Source organism: Heteronotia binoei, chromosome 15 (assembly GCF_032191835.1).
Source record: "Heteronotia binoei isolate CCM8104 ecotype False Entrance Well chromosome 15, APGP_CSIRO_Hbin_v1, whole genome shotgun sequence".
In the NCBI taxonomy this organism is placed as follows: domain Eukaryota; kingdom Metazoa; phylum Chordata; class Lepidosauria; order Squamata; family Gekkonidae; genus Heteronotia; species Heteronotia binoei.
In genome coordinates this window covers 49,080,976-49,100,265 of record NC_083237.1, presented here as the reverse complement: position 1 = coordinate 49,100,265, position 19,290 = coordinate 49,080,976, and the positions used below count along the sequence as shown (strand labels likewise).

The 19,290-nt window shown below is 46.5% G+C and overlaps 1 protein-coding gene across 1 annotated transcript in view; it reads right to left on the bottom strand.

Annotated features, from left to right (window-relative positions):
* Window positions 1-9,170, bottom strand: part of LOC132583938 (beta-1,4 N-acetylgalactosaminyltransferase 2-like) — a 53,877-nt gene extending 44,707 nt beyond the window's left edge. The window contains exons 1-2 of the mRNA XM_060255688.1: window positions 9,111-9,170; window positions 1,001-1,201 (exon numbers count right to left, since the gene is read on the bottom strand). Of these exons, the coding sequence (XP_060111671.1) occupies window positions 1,001-1,201; window positions 9,111-9,151 (242 nt within the window). The 5' untranslated portion in view covers window positions 9,152-9,170. The remainder of the gene's footprint in view (window positions 1-1,000; window positions 1,202-9,110) is intronic.
* Window positions 9,171-19,290: the final 10,120 nt, after the last annotated feature.

The following is a 19,290-nucleotide window of genomic DNA, read 5'->3' as shown; positions in this document are numbered from 1 at the left end:
AGCCATAGCTCTTGTAGAAGTTGTCCTTGAAAGAGCAGCTGCTGTATGAGTTCTCTCAGCCCCACCCACCTCACAGGGTGTCTCTTGTGGGGAAGGAAGGTAAAGGAGATTGTGACTCTGAGATTTAGAGTAAAGGCTGGGATATAAATCCAATATCATCATCATCGTCGTCATCTTCTTTCTTCTTTATTTATAGTTAGGATTTTTGGCCCCAATGTCCATTACTTTTCACTTGTACACTTTGAACCTCATTTGCCATGTTGATGCCCACTTGCCCAGCCTCGACAGATCTTTCTTTCCACCTTGAACAATTTAGTGTCATCCACAAGTTTAGACAGTTCACTGCTTACTCCCAACTCCAAATCATTAATGAACAAGTTAAAAAGCATCGGACTTAGTACTGAGTCTGCAGTACGCCTCTGCTGACCACCTTCTACTGTCAACACTGCCCATTTAAACTCACTCTCTGTTTCCTGATAATTAACCAGTTTTTAATCCACAGGAGGACTTGTCCTATTATTATTATCCCATGACAGCAGAGTTTACTTAGGAGCCTTTGATGAGGAACTTTATCAAATACTTTCTGGAAGTCTAGGTAATCAACACCTACTGCGTCACCCCTTGTCCACATGTTTGTTCACCCTCTCAAAGAACTCTAACTTGTCTTAAGATGTTGTATATTGCCTTCCATTCCTCTTTCAGTAGTGACATGAAGTCTGGTCTCTCTCACATCTGAGGTAAAACACAACTACTGGCAAAGTTTTTTGGGGGGGACACACCTTGGCACAATTACCCTCCCTAATCACCACATTAGTCTGTATAATGTACCCCCCCCCAAGAAAAAAGAACCCCAATCACTCCCAGAAGGTTTTGATTTTAAAATGATAGCTAATATTTTAACACAAAGATAAAGAAGAAAGGGAGACAAAATACAGTTTTGTCTCATTCTACTTCCCAAAGTTAAATACTCAGAGAAGAAAGCCGTGCTTGGAGAACCTACCAAATTCCATCAAATTGGAACAGGGACTTATATTCTTCCTCAGACAAAAGCTTCAAGGGTAACTCAGATCCTCTTGTTGTCATCTGTTCTGGTGCTGAGGTGATCACCGATTTCCCTTTAGCATTGACTAGTTTGCCTTTGCGTACGGTGACATAGAACACGAGACCCATGCACAAGAGAATTATGCAGATGTATTTATAGCTGTAGGAAGACAGTGCAGACAATCAGTTAGTACTTACTTTTCCACCCCAGTTAATCACGCCGCATAAACATCTAGATTGGTCATTCCCATTTCACCTACGATAAGAAAAATTTGCCTCTGGTGTCCAACAAGTACAACGAGTCATTTTTGTCATACAAAGTAAACCCATATTGATTTTTAAGTTGTTGCTTCCGAGAAGGAAATGCAATTTGTAAATGATTCCAGAGGGGTTCCTGTGTTAATATGTTGCAGCAAGAATAAAATGAGAGCATTAAGGCATCTAGAAGACTAACAAAATATGGTCTTGGATCACACCTCAGATTTCCACAGACTTCCCATCTGAAGAAGCATGACTTCCCCTCATGTCCTGAAGCCCAAAATACCCCCTGAAATGTAGCTCCTGGGGGACAGGTCTGGGAGGGGGAAATGGTGAAGAAGAAAAAAACCCATTACACACATGGAAATTTTAGGCAGAATCCAAGCCTTTATTCCAGCATAAGTGTTTGAGGACTAGAGCCAGCTTCATCAGATGCTCCCGGATCACTCCATCATTGCGTTCGTGACCTTCATTAGATAAATTTTCTGAATATGCAGAACACTCAATGATAGGGTTGCCAATCTCCAGGTGGGGGGCAGGGGATCCCCAGATTTGGAGGCCCTCCCTCCACTTCACGGTCACCAGAAAGCTGGGGGGGGGAAGGAAATGTCTGATGGGCACTCCATGATTCCCTATGGAGACCGATTCCCATAGAGTATAATAGAGAATTGATCTGTGTGTATCTTGGGCACTGGCCCAGCTGGGGAGGGGGAGGCTGTTTTTTGAGGCAGAGACACCAAAATTTCAGCATAGCATCTGGTGTCTCTCCTCAAAACACCCTCCAATTTTCAAAAAGATTGGACCAGAGGGTCCAGTTTTATGAGCCCCGAAAGAAGGTGCTCCTATCCATTATTTCCAATGAAGGGGACATTTAAAAGGCGTGTAGTCCCTTTAAATGTGAGGGCCAGAACTCCCTTTGGAGTTCAATTATGCTTGCCACAATCTTGCTCCTGGCTCCACCCCCAAAGTCTCCTGGCTCCACTCCCAAAGTCCCCAGATATTTCTGGAATTGGACTTGGCAACCCTACTCAATGACAACATTTGGAACTTTCTCTCTGGAAAAACACCAAGGGCGTTTTCACACTTACCTAGAGCCAGAGCGACATCCCTCTTCACGGCGCAGCGTCTGCACGGTTTTTGCACTAATTGCTCCGCAGAACCTGGAAGAGCCTCAAAGTCCCACGGCTTTTGCGTCGCAAATGTAAACTAGTTTTTGGCGGTTTATATTTGCGATGCAAAAGCCGCGGGACTTTGAGGCTCTTCCAGGTTCTGCGGAGCAATTAGTGCGAAAACCGTGCAGACGCTGCGCGGTGAAGAGGGACATCGCTCCGGCTTAAGGTAAGTGCGAAAACGCTCCAAGTTTTTAATGTATCTGTACCTTCACAAATAGTCCAAAATGCCAGTATAATTCCCTTTGTTCTACAAGCTTGGAAGAGGAAGATCACAAACAACACGATGGCATGATGTGGGAGCCATGTTATACGAAGAGGATCTTCTATATCATAGAGAACCTTATTAACTTTTGTGGTCATTCATGAACAAGTCTTTTCGCGACCCAAGATTACTTACTTCACTGCAGCACATTTTCAGGACTGCCCTTGGGACATACATAGGGTTCTTTGTATGTCTATATCAGGAATCCCCAACCCTCGGTCCGTGGACCAGTCCCGGTCCATGGCCTGTTAGCAACCGGGCTGTGAGTTGTATAATTATTTCATTATATATTACAATTTAATAATAACAAATACTAAGAAGACATTGAATGTATACCCTGCCCTCTACTCTGAATCTCAGAGTGGCTCACAATCTTCTTTATCTTCCTCCCCCACAACAGACACCCTGTGAGGTGGGTGGGGTTGAGATAGCTCTCCCAGAAGCTGCCCTTTCAAGGACAATTCTTGTGAGTGCTATGGCTGACCCAAGGCCATTCCAGCAGGTGCAAGCAGAGGAGTGGGAAATCAAACCCAGTTCTCCTAGATAAGAGTCTGCACACGTAACCACCACACCAAAATAAAGTGCACGATTGTATCATCCCAAATCCACCCCCCTTCCCCCCGCCGGTCTGTGGAAAAATTGACTTCCACAAACCGGTCCCTGGTGCCAAAAAGGTTGGGGACCACTGGTCTATATTATTCCTAAGGAGAGCCAGTTTGGTGTAGTGGTTAAGTGTGCGGACTCTTATCTGGGAGAACCAGATTTGATTCTCCACTCCTCCACTTGCACCTGCTAGCATGGCCTTGGGTCCACCATAGCTCTGGCAGAGGTTGTCCTTGAAAGGGCAGCTGCTGTGAGAGCCCTCTCCAGCCCCACCCACCTCACAGGGTGTCTGTTGTGGGGGAGGAAGGTAAAGGAGATTGTGAGCCGCTCTGAGACTCTTCGGAGTGGAGGGCGGGATATAAATCCAATATCTATCTACTTGTATTGAAGCACTAGTTGTTGGATTGTTTCCAAGGATAAGTTATAGCTTCTGAGTTTTGATGCATAAATTAGACATTGTATAAAGCTAAGAACAAAATAGGAGTCGATTGCACCTGTAAGACCAACTTAGTTTTATTCAGAACTTAAGCTTTCTGAATAAAACCAAGTTGGTCTTAAAGGTGCAATCAACTTCTATTTTGTTCTACTACTTCAGACCAACACGGCTGCCTACCTGGATGTATAAAGATTAGATACTGTTTGAATATTCTTTATTGGATATTTTATGACATTGTTTTCTGCGTCTACATCACAGTTGATCTTTATCTTGTGGTTACTCAATGTCGAACTGTGGTTCTGTCAAGTTCCCACTTTTCCTTCAATAAAGATGACTTCATATGTTTGGATAAGCATTTATTGTAAGACAGGATACATGGATACTGACTCGGCCAGTCGGTGTCAACAGTGACACACAACAGCACAGGCTCAGATTATATACCCTCACAATGGTTGTTAGAAGCGCGCCTGAACTTAGGGCTCAAAGACAGTTAAAATGTAGTGGCTATAGGTCACCCACACATTCACTACAAAGCTGTCTACCAAACATCCCAGGGAGGGAGTAATGACCTTGGGACCAAGTAGTTTCCCGGCTCCTAGGAGGCAAGCAGGTTAAGTTTAGATTCCGCAGCAGACTAAGCATTCTACTCACACATTCCACAGCCTACATCAAAGAAATACAGATAATGGAAAGGAACTTGACAGATTCCTCTTGTTGGATAAAGGGCAGGGAGGCATAACTATTCAATCTCTCTTGGAAACTTTTCTCAGAGATGCATAAATTGGTTTGGCTCATAAGAAACATGAATTGGCCACTTAAATGTGATGGGTCTCAAACTGTGGTTTGGGACCTCAAACTGGGCTATAACTCTCTCACAAGGTTTCATAAGGCCTGGAGGAGGAGGAGGAAGAGAAGAAGAAGAAAAGGAGGAGGAGGAGATTGGATTCATATCCTGCCCTCCGCTCTGAATCTCAGAGTTCCAGAGCTGCGTACAATCTCTTTTACCTTCCTTCCCCCGCCAACAAACACCCTATGAGGTAGGTGGGGTTGAGAGAGCTCTCACAGAAGCTGCCCTTTCAAGGACAGCTCTGTGAGAGCTATGGCTGACCCAAAGTTGGACTAGATAACCCTAGGGGCCCCTTCCAACTCTATGATTCTGTGATTCCAAAGCCATTCCACCAGCTGCAAGTGAAGGAATGGAGAATTAAACCCAGTTCTCCCAGATAAGAGTCCGTGCACTTTACCACTGCACCAAACTGGCTCTCTACACCAAACTGCTTATTTATAACACTAACCTAAGTTATGCTATGCCTTACTGAATCTTTGCTGTGTTTCTAAGCAACAATAGAAGTAGGGGGGGCTCTTAGAGCCCCAAACTGGATTTATTTGGTCAAGGTGCATGTGAAACAGAATTTCTTTCTGCGATATACCTGCAGTATTCGCTCCTTAAGACGCACACACTTTTCCCTCCACTTTTTTGGGGGGGAAAAGTGAGTCTTATGGTGCAAAAAATACTGTAGATCCTGTTCAATGGGCTTATGCCACCATGGCAGAGCATGTCAGTAGTGTGTAGCTGGCTCTCATGATAAAATTATACTGGATGTTGCCACCAAATAGTTCGTGTATATGCTAACACGTGCCAATGTGTCCTCAAGGGTATATAAGAATTTGACTATTTTGAAAAAGCTCAGAGCAGCTTGGTATCCAGGCCTTTGGCTTGGCTCTGCAATAAATGTTTTTTCCTTCCTCCTCACCTGGACTTCGCTGTATGTTTTTTATTGGCCAAGGACATGCAGATGTGCAGATTTGTACAACAAAATGGCCATGAAATCCAGCCACCTGCTCAGCATTCATAAATATTAAACTACAAAAATAAAAGGTAAACTAACCAATGCTACCCCTAAGCTGTGCAGTCTTGTGAGCAAAAACTCTACTTCAGGAGTGGCCAAACTTGCTTAATGTAAGAGCCACATAGAATAAACATCAGATGCTTGAGAGCCGCAAGACACGAACGTCAGATGTTTGAGAGCTGCAAGGAAGGAAGGAAGGCAAATAGATAAGGGGAGGGAGAGAGGGGTGGAAAGAAAGCAACTTTAACTTTAAATGCACAGCTGGCTTGGCTTGGAGAAGTGATTTAAAGAGAGAAATGCCTTTTGCAAGCTGGCCAACAGGGTGGTGGGGGCTTCAAGAGCCACACAGTATGTGTGAAAGAGCCACATGTGGCTCCTGAGCCGCAGTTTGGCCACCCCTGCTCTACTTTGTGAGCTACTGGCATTAAAGTTGTGAGATACTGCGTAAATGAGTGCGCTCTGGGGCCAGTTTTCCTGAGCTAAGGCAAAAAAGTGTGAGCTGGAGACTAAAAATCTGTGATCTAGCTTCCACTAACTCAGCTTAGAGGGAATAATGGAGCTAACATAAGGTTCCTGTGTCTGTACTGGGTACAGGAAAAAGAGAGGTCGTCATGCTTACAAAATTCCTGGACTGTCTGGGGAAGGTGCAGTTTGGGGAGGGAGCTCAGCAGCCTGCTGTCTGAAGCTGCCATTTCCTGTAAGGACAGTTCACTGGCTCAGGAGGCAAGCCCCAAGCCACTGGACAGCCTGGAGACCAGGGTGTGGAGTTGGGACCAGGAAGCCGCAGGACTCCCCGCTTTTAGTGGCTCTGGCACCCTTGGCAATCACGTCAACAACCTTTGAGAGCCAGTTTGGTGTAGTAGTTAAGTGTGCAGACTCTTATCTGGGAGAACCGGGTTTGATTCCCCACTCCTCCACTTGCAGCTGCTGGAATGGCCTTGGTCAGCCATAGCTATCTCAGGAGATGTCTTTGAGACAAAAGGTCACCCTTATCGTCTCACTCCTTCCATGTGTCTCCTTGCAGTACAATCCTGAACACCAGGACTTTAGTTGTAGAAAAAGCCCAGCAGGAATCATTTGCATATTAGGCCACACCCCCTGATGTCATCATTGTTTCACACAAGGTTTTTTTGTAGAAAAAGCCCACGTAACTAATTTGCATATTAGGCCACACCCCCTGACACCAAGTCAGCTGGAACTGTGTTCCTGTGCGTTCCTGTTCAAAAAAGCCCTTCTGAACACAATGACACCCTTTTAAGTCCGTAGTAGTTAATGCTGCCTTGGACTTTTGGGGATAGGGTTTCCATTACTGACCAGTTGGCCAGCAACAGAGAGAAGCCCTGAAAACTGGGAGAACCCAGCTCTGTGACCTGGGTCTGGCAGCCCTGGTACCCACTGGTCAGAGGCTCAGTGTATGCCCAGGCTAACCAGCTGTATTATTTTATGTTAATCCTACTTGGCCTATGTAACAACAAGGGGGTGGTGGTGGCTCTCACCCTCCACTGGCCTTTCTGCTCTGATCATTAAAACATCACCTGGATAGATAGATACTTAAACACACTTGATGACGTGTTTCCTGACACATAAAAACTTAGTTGGCCTTTCACTCAACACCTGTTCTACAAGTCTCTTTGTTTTTGTGATAACAGATAACCCGGCTTCCCCACTTGCATTTGCCCTGAGGCGTTGTGGCAGGGGAGGAAGTGCCATTCAAATATTCATTCCCCTGCAGGCAGCCAACTGTCTTGGGCCAACTCTGGGCACATCAGGGTCAAAAGCCACTTCATTCCTTACATTGTGGAAAGTCACCCATCCTAGAGGCCTAAAGCAGAGATGGGTCATATCTGATATACCCCCAAAGTAGGGCAGCCAACCTCCAGATCCCTCCAGATCCCCTAGAACTGTAACTGATCTCCAGATGACAGGGATCAGTTCCCCTGGAGAAAATGGCTGCTTTGGCGGGTGGACTAGGCTAGATGTCATTACACCATCCCCTCCCCTCCCTAAACCTCTCCCCAGCCTCCATCCCCAAATCTCCAGGAATTTCCCACCTCAGCATTGGCAAACCTACCCAAACTCACTCAACCCGAAGTCTGTGACAATTAGATGGTGACGGGCACTCTCCGAAACCGCAAAAAAACCCAACCCATGTTCTTATGTGCCAAGAAAAGCTGGCAAAGAGACAAAAGGGCTCCTTCCACGGGTCTCCTTGCTGTACAATTCTGAACACACTGACACCCTTCTATGTGTATAGAAGTCAATGGATACAAAAGGGTGTGGTGCTGCTTCAGACTGCGCACTTCCTCATGCCCTGGTGTTTCGTCCATTAAGGGAAAACCTTGCCTTAGCATCACAATCCTCTTCCCACTGCACGTCTTCCACTTAGTTACTCCAGCCCCAGACCCCAACATCTGACAAAATGAGAAAAGCTAAACACAATGACAACCATCTTTAAAGGGATCTCAAATGGATCCCCTCAAAGATAATTTTCGTTCCCACTTTTAACAAAAGTCCACATCTCAGAGAGAAACTGGAGACTTTCGTCTCAAGCACTGGTTATGAGCCCGCCTTTGGCGGGGGAGGGCGGGATAGAAAAATAAATTTACTTTACTTACTTTACTATAAGTATCGCAAAACTCACTCACCTCCGTACCCTGAAGAGCAGACAGAAAGAACAGCTTTCCATTCTCAGAGCAGAGTAGGCAAAGAGTAACTACGAACCCCACCCACTGCTCTCCACCTGCAATTCCCTTAACGCCACCTTCATTCACCTGGCTGCAGCCAGTGGCCTCCAGGCATATACTATCCAGCAGCCCCACCTCTCCCCAAGTGTTCGCTTGGTGTCAATGCATATACAGTGGGTCAGGTGGCAGGACCACACCTGACTTTACCAGCTGCAGCAATACAAGTCCCTCCTTTCCTGTCTATGATGACAGAAGACAGCCTGCTCCACCAGTGGCCAGGCCATGCCCCACTTGGTCAGAAGTCAGGCTGGTCGGGCACCACCCATCCTAAGGTTACCAGGTCCCCCTGGCCAGCAGTAGGGGATGGAGGGGTAGAGTTGCCAGTTCCAGGTTGGAAAACTGGAGATTTGGGGATGGAGCTTGAGGAGGACAAAAGAATCTCAGTGGGGTACAAGGCCCTTGAGTCCACCCTCCAAAGCATCCATTTTCTCCAAGGGAACTGATCTCTGTAGTCAGAAGATGAGCTGTAATCCTGGGGGATCCTCAGGTCCCACCTAGAGGCTGGCATCTGCAAGTCACAGCTGGACTTGGGCAGGGTCATGGGAGGGGGGGGTTGGGGGAAAAGTTAACATAATGACAAGCATCTCAAATGGGCCCCCCTCAAAGACAATTTTCCTTCCCAATTTGAACAAAAGTCTACATCTCAGAAAGAAACTGGAGACTTCGGGGAGGGGATGTCATGTCCATTGTGAAACAATTCCTTTAATTTCAGCTACTGGCAAAAGTATTGCAAAAGTCACTTACCTCCTTCCCCGCAAGAGCAGGTGGAAAGAGCACCCTTCCATTCTCAGAAAGCTCCCAGCAGAGCAGGCACAGAGTTCCAGCCACACTGCACACCAGCACTGTTGCTAGTGCTGAAATGCCCTTAATTCCTCCTCTACTCTCTTTGAGGCAGCCAATGGCTCCCGGGTACCTGTTATCTAGCAGCCCCGCCCCCACCTATCCACAGGTATAACAAATGCTTTCCTTTTCAAAGGGGATTAACTTCATGGGCTGGTCTCAAGAGGAATGAGAATATATTTGATTTGGGTGTGTTTAGATCATGTGGTGAAATGGACTTGCTATGGCCTACAGGCCCTGTTCCACCCTGCCCTCCAAGGTTTTCCCAACACCTGGAGAGGCTTTTCTCTCTCTGGTAACCTACCACCACCACCTGAGCTGTGTAGGAACTGCCCGCTGGGAGGGTCAGGACACCCAGCTTCCCTTCCATGTCCAGAGGCCTTGCCAGAGAGCCAGTTTGGTGTAGTGCTTAAGTGTGTGGACTCTTTTCTGGGAGAACCAGGTTTGATTCCCCACTCTTCCACTTGCACCTGCTGGAATGGCTTTGGGCCAGCCATAGCTATCGCAGGAGTTGTCCTTGAAAGGGCAGCTTCTGGGAGAGCCCTCTCAGCCCCACTCACCTCACAGTGTGTGTGTTGTGGGGAGAGAAGATATAAGAGATTGTTTATTTATTTTATCAGATTTATATCCCGCCCTCCCCTGACGGGCTCAGGGCAGCTAACAACGGCAAATTAAACCACATAAAACATTAAAAACAAATTACACAATAAGATCAATCATACAGCTTACAATCATTAAAACCAAGTTTCTGATTAATCTGATGTTCTTGATTCAGTTATAACGATTCAGTGGGATTATTGGTGCCATGGAGTACCGGCAGCTACCTCCCTTCAGCCGTTAAAAGCGAGTTTAAAGAATATAAATCTGCAGTCATTGTCTGCTTCTTCTACTGATGTATCTCCTGCTGCCCAACACCTGGTCACCATGGGGACCATTCGCTGCCTTGTGCGCCTCTGGAGGAATAGCCATTTGCTGGCTGTCTTCCCTCTCCCCGGCACTCTTTTTGAAATAACATGTCAAAGACTGTGGAGGAGTGTGTGGTACAGAGAACCACTACCAGCACCCAAAGTTATAAAGTATTTATTAAAGAGAAAATGTTCACAAGCATGCTTTTAGCATTGCACCTGAGTGAGCAGTTAATTCCTCCAGGTCTCTGTTTCCTCTTTGAAGGGCAGGGTGGGGAGGTTGCTCAACCATACTATTGTCTAGTAGACCTATTAGCATTTGTCTGAAGGTGGGCTGAGGTAAGTCTGGAAAGCAATTGCATGGACTTGCCCTTTTCCTACCTGTTCTCTGTGGGGGTGGGGTGGGGACTTTTGAAACTCAGAGTGAAGGTTTTGCTCATTTCAAACCAGGCCTGCAGCTAACCAGGGGGCCACAGAGCTTGGCCCCCTGCCAGTTTTGGAGGGGCCCTCACCCCTGGACTGCCCCTGTCCCTCCTGCATGATGTAAATTGCATGGGAGGAGCACCCAGGAGCTGCTGTTGCCCCTCCGATGCCATTTAAAGGGTCCACAAATCAGCTGATTGGTAGAGTCCAAATCACTGGGAGGGGCAGCAAGAGCAGTCACCAGCCTCCTGCATGATCTAAAAGGCCCCCGCCCCCATGGCCCCCTCCCCCGTGGTCCCTAGTATGGGGCTGTTCCAGACCTCCAATGGAAAATGCACAGACCACACTGAGAAATCTTTCTGCTGTGGCTTGGAAATATATTTTTGATTCCCGCCTTCTCCTGAGTATAACGGGAACATACAGGCCTGGCCATTTGAGAAAAACAAAAATATCGTTCATTCCCAAATTAGTGACGAAGGCTCATTGTGTCTTTTCCTTAGGTAGGATACTTGGGTGAGTGTTTTCCTCATTTGTCCAAACGTCTCCCAGAAATTTAGGGTATCGCCAGAAAAAGTTCAGGATTGAATCAGTTCCCCTAATCCTGAGAAACAGGGACTCTGTCCCTCCTCTGATGTGGAATAGCTGCTTTGCACAGCCTGCTTATCTAGGCATCCCTATGGATTAAGGGATGAACTGAATGAAGTCTTACCTCATTGTTTGCTGTGATCAAATGTGATTCTTCTCCAGCCTCCAGAGCAGATTCAATTTGCGGGAATCTGTTTATCAAAATTCCAGAGGGGTAGCTGTGTTAGTCTCTTGAAGCAACAATAAGCAGGAGTCTAATGGCACCTTCAAGACAGACAAGGTGCGGAAACAATACAGGCACTTATTTCCATGTTTGGTGGTCTTGTAAAAAGGTTTGGGGGTTCTGGATAAAGGTACATGAACTACTGCATAAAATGTTAAAGATAGAAATTCCATTCAAGCCAGAATTGTTTTTACTCAGTATTGTACCTACTAAGATGGAGGAAGAAATTAAATATATGGTTTTGCACATTGTTACAGCAGCCAGAATTTTACTAGCACAGTACTGGAAAAAAAGAGACTTACTGTTCATGGACAAACTTATGGTTAAGATTTTGGATATAGTAGAGATTGATATTCTGTCAAATTTGATAAGATCAGGGAGATGGGAAATATGTAAATGGAATTTGTTTTATGAATGGATGTGCAAATGTAATAACTGAGATGGTTTAAGAGAATCAAACCAATTAATTGTAGAATGTGATATTGAAAATTAATGAGATAAGTAAGAGGAAAAGGGAATATAAAGTTGTGTATAAGAATATAATAGATGCTTGTACTGGTAAACCACACTTTCCTTCGTTTTATTGTGTTTAGTATTAGTGTAAATTATATGGAAATTTTGGTTAATGTGATCGTAGTTTATTTTTGTTCTTTTATGTATTTTGGCATTAGAATAAAGTATATTTTGTGGGAAGAAAAAAAAAAAGACAGACAAGATTTCATTTTGGCCTAAACTTTCATGGACTATACTGAAATAAAACCTTTATCTCTGAGTTGCTACTAGACTCCTGTCTGGGTGTTGTATTTATTAGATGCTTTTCTACTCTTAACCAATAAGAACTGCTGTGACTGTGATCCAAAAGGAGCCTCTGCCCTCCAAGTTCCTCTGGAAAATGGTACGTGTTGAAGAGTACATTGGTTTACATATCAGTTGTTCTAAATCAAGACCATCTCCTATAGCAACACACTATCTACATGGTAAACTTATAATTATTCAGATGCAGAATAGGACTCCTCCCCAGGGTTACTTTAATTAATAGTGCATTCACCTGGCATTTTCCTACCATTTCACATCCCAGTTTGCCCTCACTGTCTACTATTGTGTGGTTCTGTACAGTTCTCAAGATGTAGCAAATGGGTGGTAAATCAGTTTTCGAATCCATTCATTTAAGAGGTACTTAAGTAGTTGCATGGGAAATACAGGAGGGGCTATAGCTCAGTGGTAGAACATCTGCTTGACATGCAGAAGGTCTTAGGTTCAGTCACTAAGATCAGGTTGTAGGTTATGTAAAAGACCCCTGCCTCAGACCCTGGAGAGCTGCTGCCAGTCCGAGTGGACACAGTGCTGATTTTGATAGACTAATAGCCTGACTTGGTAGAAGGCAGCTTCAAGAGACATTTTGGGGAGGGGCTATGACTCAGTGGTGCAGTCAGTTCAATGCATCCTGTTAAAAGGATCAGGTAGCAGGTGCTGTGAAATATCTCTTCCTGAGACCCTGGGAATTCATAGCCAAGCAGTACTGAACTGGACAGACCAATATTAGTTTGATTCAGTATAAGGCACCTGTGTGTTTGTGTTTGTGTGTTTCAGCAGTAGTTACAAGGTTACTGCTTGTATCATCATTAATAGGACTGCCAACTCTGGGTTGGAAAATACTTGGAGATTTTGGAGGTAGAACCTGGAGAAGGTGGGGAGGCAAGGGACCTCAGCATGGTACAATGCCATAGAGCCCACCCTCCAAAGCAACCAGTTTTTTCAGGGGAACTGACCTCTGTAGCCTGGATATCACATACAAAAGTGGGAGACTCCAGGCCCCACCTGGAAGTTGGCAGTCCTAACACAGGACTCAGAGTAATGATGGATGAAAACATACAATCCTTTACCAAGTAGTGATTTATCCTTTACCAAGCAGCCCTGTGGCACAGAGTGGTAAAACTGCAGTACTGCAATCCGAGCTCTCTGTTCATGACCTGAGTCGATCCCAGCAAAAGCTGGGTTCAGGTAGTCGGTCTGAGGCTGACTCAGCCTTCCATCCTTCCAAGGTCGGTAAAATGAGTACCCAGCTTGCTGGGGGGGAAGTGTAGATGACTGGGGAAGGTAATGGCAAACCACCCCGTAAAAAGTCTGCTGTGAAAATGTTGTGATGCGAGGTCACTCCAGAGTCAGAAACTACTGGTTCTTGCACAGAGGACTACCTTTACCTTTTTAACTTATCAAAGCAGGCATGCAAACATTTGGTGAACATGCACCTCCTATCTGTTTTATCAGATGTCTGTTTGGTATCCAGCTTCTCACCCCATGCAATGAGTTATGGTTTATGTCACTGGAGGGACACAACAAAAGAGAAGGAAATGTAACTGTTGCCAAACAGGCAGCTATTTTTTCTAATTTCCTTTTAGGTTCTACAATTACCCTTACTGCCTACAGATCCTCCTACCCTAGCCACAGGGATCATCTGGAAACTCCCATGCTCTTAAGTTACTTAAAGGATGTGTCTCTAAATCACAACAATTACCAATCACCCTTTGCGTACAGTCTGGTAATAATGAAATCATGTTAATACATTCTCAATACCTGATACTAGGTATGTGTTGGGACCTGGGGATCCCTGGGATTACAGCTTTTCTCCACACTACAGTAGGTTCTCACTATCCCCCAGGCTAGGGTTGCCAAGTCCAACTCAAGAAATATCTGGGGACTTTTGGGGAGGTGGAGCCAGGAGACTTTGGGGGTGGAGCCAGGAGCAAGGGTGTGACAAGCACGATTGAACTCCAAAAGGAGTTCTGGCAATCACATTTAAAGAGACAGTGCTCCTTTTAAATGCCTTCCTTCCATAGGAAATAATGGAGGGTAGGGCACCATCTTTTGGGGCTCACAGAATTGGACCCTCTGGTCCAATCCTTTTGAAACTTGGAAAGTGTTTTGAGGAAAGATACCGGGTGCTATGCTGCAAATTTGGTGTCTCTACCCCCAGAGCCCCAGATAGCCACAGATCATTCTCCATTGTTCCTTATGGGAATCGGTCTCCACAGGGAATAATGGAGTGGCCAGAAAACATTTCCCTCCCCGCCCTCCACTTTCTGATGACTCTGAAGGAGGAGGAGAGCCCCCAAACTGGGGGATCCCCTGCCCTCACCTGGGGATTGAACAACTCAAATGATTGTGGAAAATTAATGAAGTTATCATACACAAGAAATGGCTACTATTAACCTAATTCCAAAAAACTTTCTTAAAAATGAAACAGTCCAAAATAGGATTCATATACAATATTATATTTAGGGGCATTTATTATATTTATATAAATATCATAGTAAACTCTCACAATCAGACATAAGATAACAATCAGTGTCCAAATTCATTCAGTCCCATGTAAGCATGTCAGTTTCCAACTTCAGTAGCTTATTTCCCCATCAATAACTTTGTTCACCTGGACGGGTTAAAGTGCTAGTGCTTGTGCTGATTCCGTTGAAGAAAAATGCCTTCTGTTCTTATCAGTTCTTTCCTATTTCCAAGAGGCAATTATAACAGCTTCGAAACATCAACAAGTTGGAATTCATGAAAGTGGGTACAAAGGAAGGGTGAACCGGAAACAGAAAGAAATGCTGGCGTTACGGTCAGAGGCTTCCTTTGTACCCACTTTCATGAATTCCAACTTGTTGATGTTATGAAGCTGTTATAATTGCTGCTCATATATATATATATATATATATGTGTGTGTGTGTGTGTGTGTGTGTGTGTGTGTGTATGTATTCTAATCTGAAAAGTTCCAGATTCTTTGGCCTTTCATCATAGGAGAAGTGCTTCAATCTTTTAAACATCTTCGTTATCTTCCCATTTCCAGTGTCAAGGCCCCTGAAAAGCAACAGAATACAGAAAGCACTTGACATAATACCAGATGGGTGGGGTAGGAAGAATCTATCCAGCCCAAAGAGAATTTCCCCCCAATCCACAGCACTTCCAGGTCGCATGGGTTAGGTGTAAATTACCAAGTCCCTGTGGCTGTATAACGAGGGCCCACAAGCCAGCCAGTGATGTTCTAGAAGCTGATCCTGCTCAGAGTACTCTGGAGCACAGGTCAATGGGGAATGGGAGGACCTTGGAGTTGCAGGCCCCTCCCCTCTATTCACAGAAGAAGAAGAAGACAACTGTAGAGTTATACCCCGCCCTTCTCTCTGAATCAGAGACTCAGAGCGGCTTACAATCTCCTATATCTTCTCCCTCCACAACAGACACCATGTGAGGTGGGTGGGGCTGAGAGGGCTCTCACAGCAGCTGCCCTTTCAAGGACAACCTCTGCCAGAGCTATGGCTGACCCAAGGCCATGCTAGCAGGTGCAAGTGGAGGAGTGGGGAATCAAACCCGGTTCTCCCAGATAAGAGTCCGTACACTTAACCACTACACCAAAGTGGCTCCTCTAGTGGTAAGAGCAGTTGTGACAAAGGGGCAAGAGGTAGGCCACGGCCAGGAGCAGCCCCACAAGTTTATTCATATGCAGGCGCTTTCACAAGTTGTGCTAAAATTGCAAGTGATGGCAGATCCTGCAGGCACAATCTCTCTTGCCATCAATACAAACAAGGAATGACTTCATACATCTGATAATCTGGACAGTGACTATGGTTGCCATCTTAGGGTTGGGAAATTCTTGTAGATTTGGAGGTGGGGCCTGGGAAGGGCAGAGTTTGGGGAGGGCAGGGAGTTCAGCAGGGATGTGCTGCCGTAAGAGTTCACCCTTCAAAGCAGACAGTTTCTCCAGGCGAACTGATCTCTGTAGTCTGGAGATCAATGGTGATTCTAGGAGAACTCTGGTCATCACCTGGAGGCTGGCAACCCTGCGACCCATAACAGCGTATATCAATAAACGTGCTCATATTTGAATGAATCAGTTCTTAACAGGTCTTCACAAAGATCTGGAATACCCTGCTACTGTAGGTGCATATCTTTCTTTAACTTTCTGTTGCATTTGCTTATCTTATTTTTATGTTAATCCTACTTATTGCCCCCCAGTCAGAATGAAGAGTCGGACACAAATGCATTGGTATAAATAATGGGCCACTTTATTAATCATCATAATAAACGGCAAGTGCACCCAAACAGCGGCCTGGTCAGGGCTAGGGGTCTCAACAGACCGCTCCTCTGCCATTCGTGGGCAAGAGACCCAGCCCCCAGCCGGAGCTGTGTGACACAGCTCCCGCCAGGCCAGCCCAGCAGGGAGGCACGCCTCAGAGGGTCCAACCACCAGATGCACGTCTCAATGGAAGGCACCGTCTAGTCGAGCCTCCAGGACAGTCTGCATTCTCTCCACCCCAGGTCATCAAACCCCAAGGTTGATCATGCCAGACCCCTAATTCCCCAAAAGGGGGATGCTTCATGGTCCTTGTCTAGCCGCGTAGTACCATAAACCCAGGAAAACCTGCCACCACTAAGGCCAAGTCTCTACTTAGGGCTTAGCACCCATTGAGAAGCCCAAAGTTACCCATAGCCCTTGCCGGAGATCCCTCAAAAAAAGCATATTACCCTTTTCTGAGAGATGCACCCCATACCCTCTGTAGAGGTCAGGAAATTCCATAGAAATGTCCGGATGGGCAGGTAGTTGCCCAACCCCCCTTCCAATGCCTTCTTAATTTCCTTATTAGCTTTGTAGCGTGCCCTCTCAATAGATGCAGGGTCCCACACACTACACCGAACAAGGCGGGGAATCATGGCTGACCAAATTATAGTGACCCCAGGCCATCGCTCCCTAATGTACTGAAAATCCTCACGGGCCTGCCAGATTAATGCCTTGCCTTTTACTAGCCTGAGATCATTCCCTCCCAGGTGAATAAAAAACCTGAGGAGGAAGGCCCATACTCCCTTAATGGGCCACCTTATTAGCCCTCATAATAAAAACAGCAAGGGCACCCAAACTGCGGCCTGGTCAGGGCTAGGGGTCTCAACAGACCACTCCCCTGCCATTCACGGGTGAGAGACCCAGCCCCCAGCCGGAGCTGTGTGACACAGCTCCCGCCAGGCCAGGCCAGCCCAGCAGGGAGGCACGCCCCAGAGGGCCCAACCACCAGACGCATGTCTCAATGGAAGGTACCCTCTAGTCGAGCCTCTGGGACGGTCTGCATTCTCCCCACCCCGGGTCATCAAACCCCAAGGTTAATCATGCCAGACCCCCAAATTCCCCAAAAGGGGAATGCTTCATGGTCCTCCCCTAGCCGGCCAGCCACTGAAGGCCTCAGCGCCCCTGCCACTCGAAACAAACTTATCAGCTGAGTCCCAGTTCTCCACGCCTGATGAGTGGCCCAAAACACATGGCTATTGCCACAGACGAGAACTCGGCTCCTCTGGCCAAGGACAACAGCATCTAAAAAGAAAAAACGGTCAAACAAGAACATGAACCAATAACATTTCAGCCAAACAAGCAAAGCTAGGGACTGAGGAGAGGCCAAACATAATATTTGTAAGCCGATGAGAGCCAATGGCCCAAGCGCTGAATAGAAGGGGAAGAATACCCCAGGGCAGCAGCTGTCGAAGCTGCCCCAATTCTAAAGGAGTGGGTCCCAAACCGCACCCCAGACAACCCCAGCTCACCTAAAGCCCGAGATGTGACAGCCCAAAACTGATGCTTTGTCAGCAGGCTACCATTATTGTGACAGAACAAAAACCCTTCCTTGGGCCCCCGAGCTGCCAAATAAGCAGCCAAAGCAGAAAATGGGCATAGCTGAAGCTCGGAGCAGGTGCCAAGCTCAAGCACGGTACCTCTTTGACCCTGATCCGTCTTAGAACGATCGACAGTAATGACCGCTTTAACCTCAGGTCCCGTAGCAACAAGGCATTACCAGAAACATCGTTTCTGGACTGAGCCACAAGCTCACTGACTCTAAGAGCCCCCCAAAAGCTACCAAGGACGCAGCATGAAACAAGGAGGCCTCAAAAATGAAGCACACACCATACCCCAACCCCCCCCCCATCAGACCCCTAAGAATCCGAGGGGAAATAGGTTTCCGTGTGCCCAGCCTAGATCCAACCACTCTGGCCCACCCCTCCAGCATTTTCCAGAGACGAAAATCAGCTGTTTCCTCCTTGTAACCCTGCGCCTTACTGGCAAAAGCAAACGCAGACAGGCGCCCCCTAATGGATTGCACAGCCAGTCCCCTACCTCGCAGAGAAACACAGTAGTGGAGCAACTGCTCCACCAGGAGGGACCAAACAATGCAATACCCTACCTCAGCCCTAAAGTCCTCAAACTATCGCACAACACATTCGTAAGACTTCCTGGTGCTAGGCACAATGGCTAGGCCTATCACTCTGCAGGCCTCGGCTCTCCAATCAGCCATAGCTCCTAGGGCATTGACGCCACCTCTCGATCGTCATCTGGGGCCACCTGATGAAACCTCTCCATTTATTTACGAGAAAGAGCGTCCGCCACCCCGTTATTCACCCCAGGGACATGCTTGGCTAAAACAATATGTCAAGCCGCAGACAACGCAGAGTGAAGGCCCTCACCAAACTCCTAACCCGCTGGAATTTGGATGGAAGGGAATTAATGACATGGACTACTGCCCTATTGTCACACCAAAAATGAACTGTGCGATTGGCCATATCCATTCCCCATAGCCAAACTGCAACCAGAATGGGAAAGAACTCAAGAAACATAAGCTCTCAGTTCACTCTCTCCAGCATCCCAGAGTCTGGCCAACCGTCCACGTGCCAATGTCCACGAAAAAAGACTCCAAAACCCAGAGGTCCAGCAGCATCAGAAATGACCTGGAGCTCAGCTTCAAGCCTCAAGTCTTCTCTCCAAAAGGAGATCCCATTAAAGGACTCCAAAAATTCCTGCCAAACCCCCAAATCTTCCCTCATGCTGCTGGTAACCCATGTTCAATATTGAGGCAAGCGTAGGCCTGCCATAGCGTCACAAAACCTACGGAGAAAGGCCTGCCCAGAGGCAACCACTTTGCAA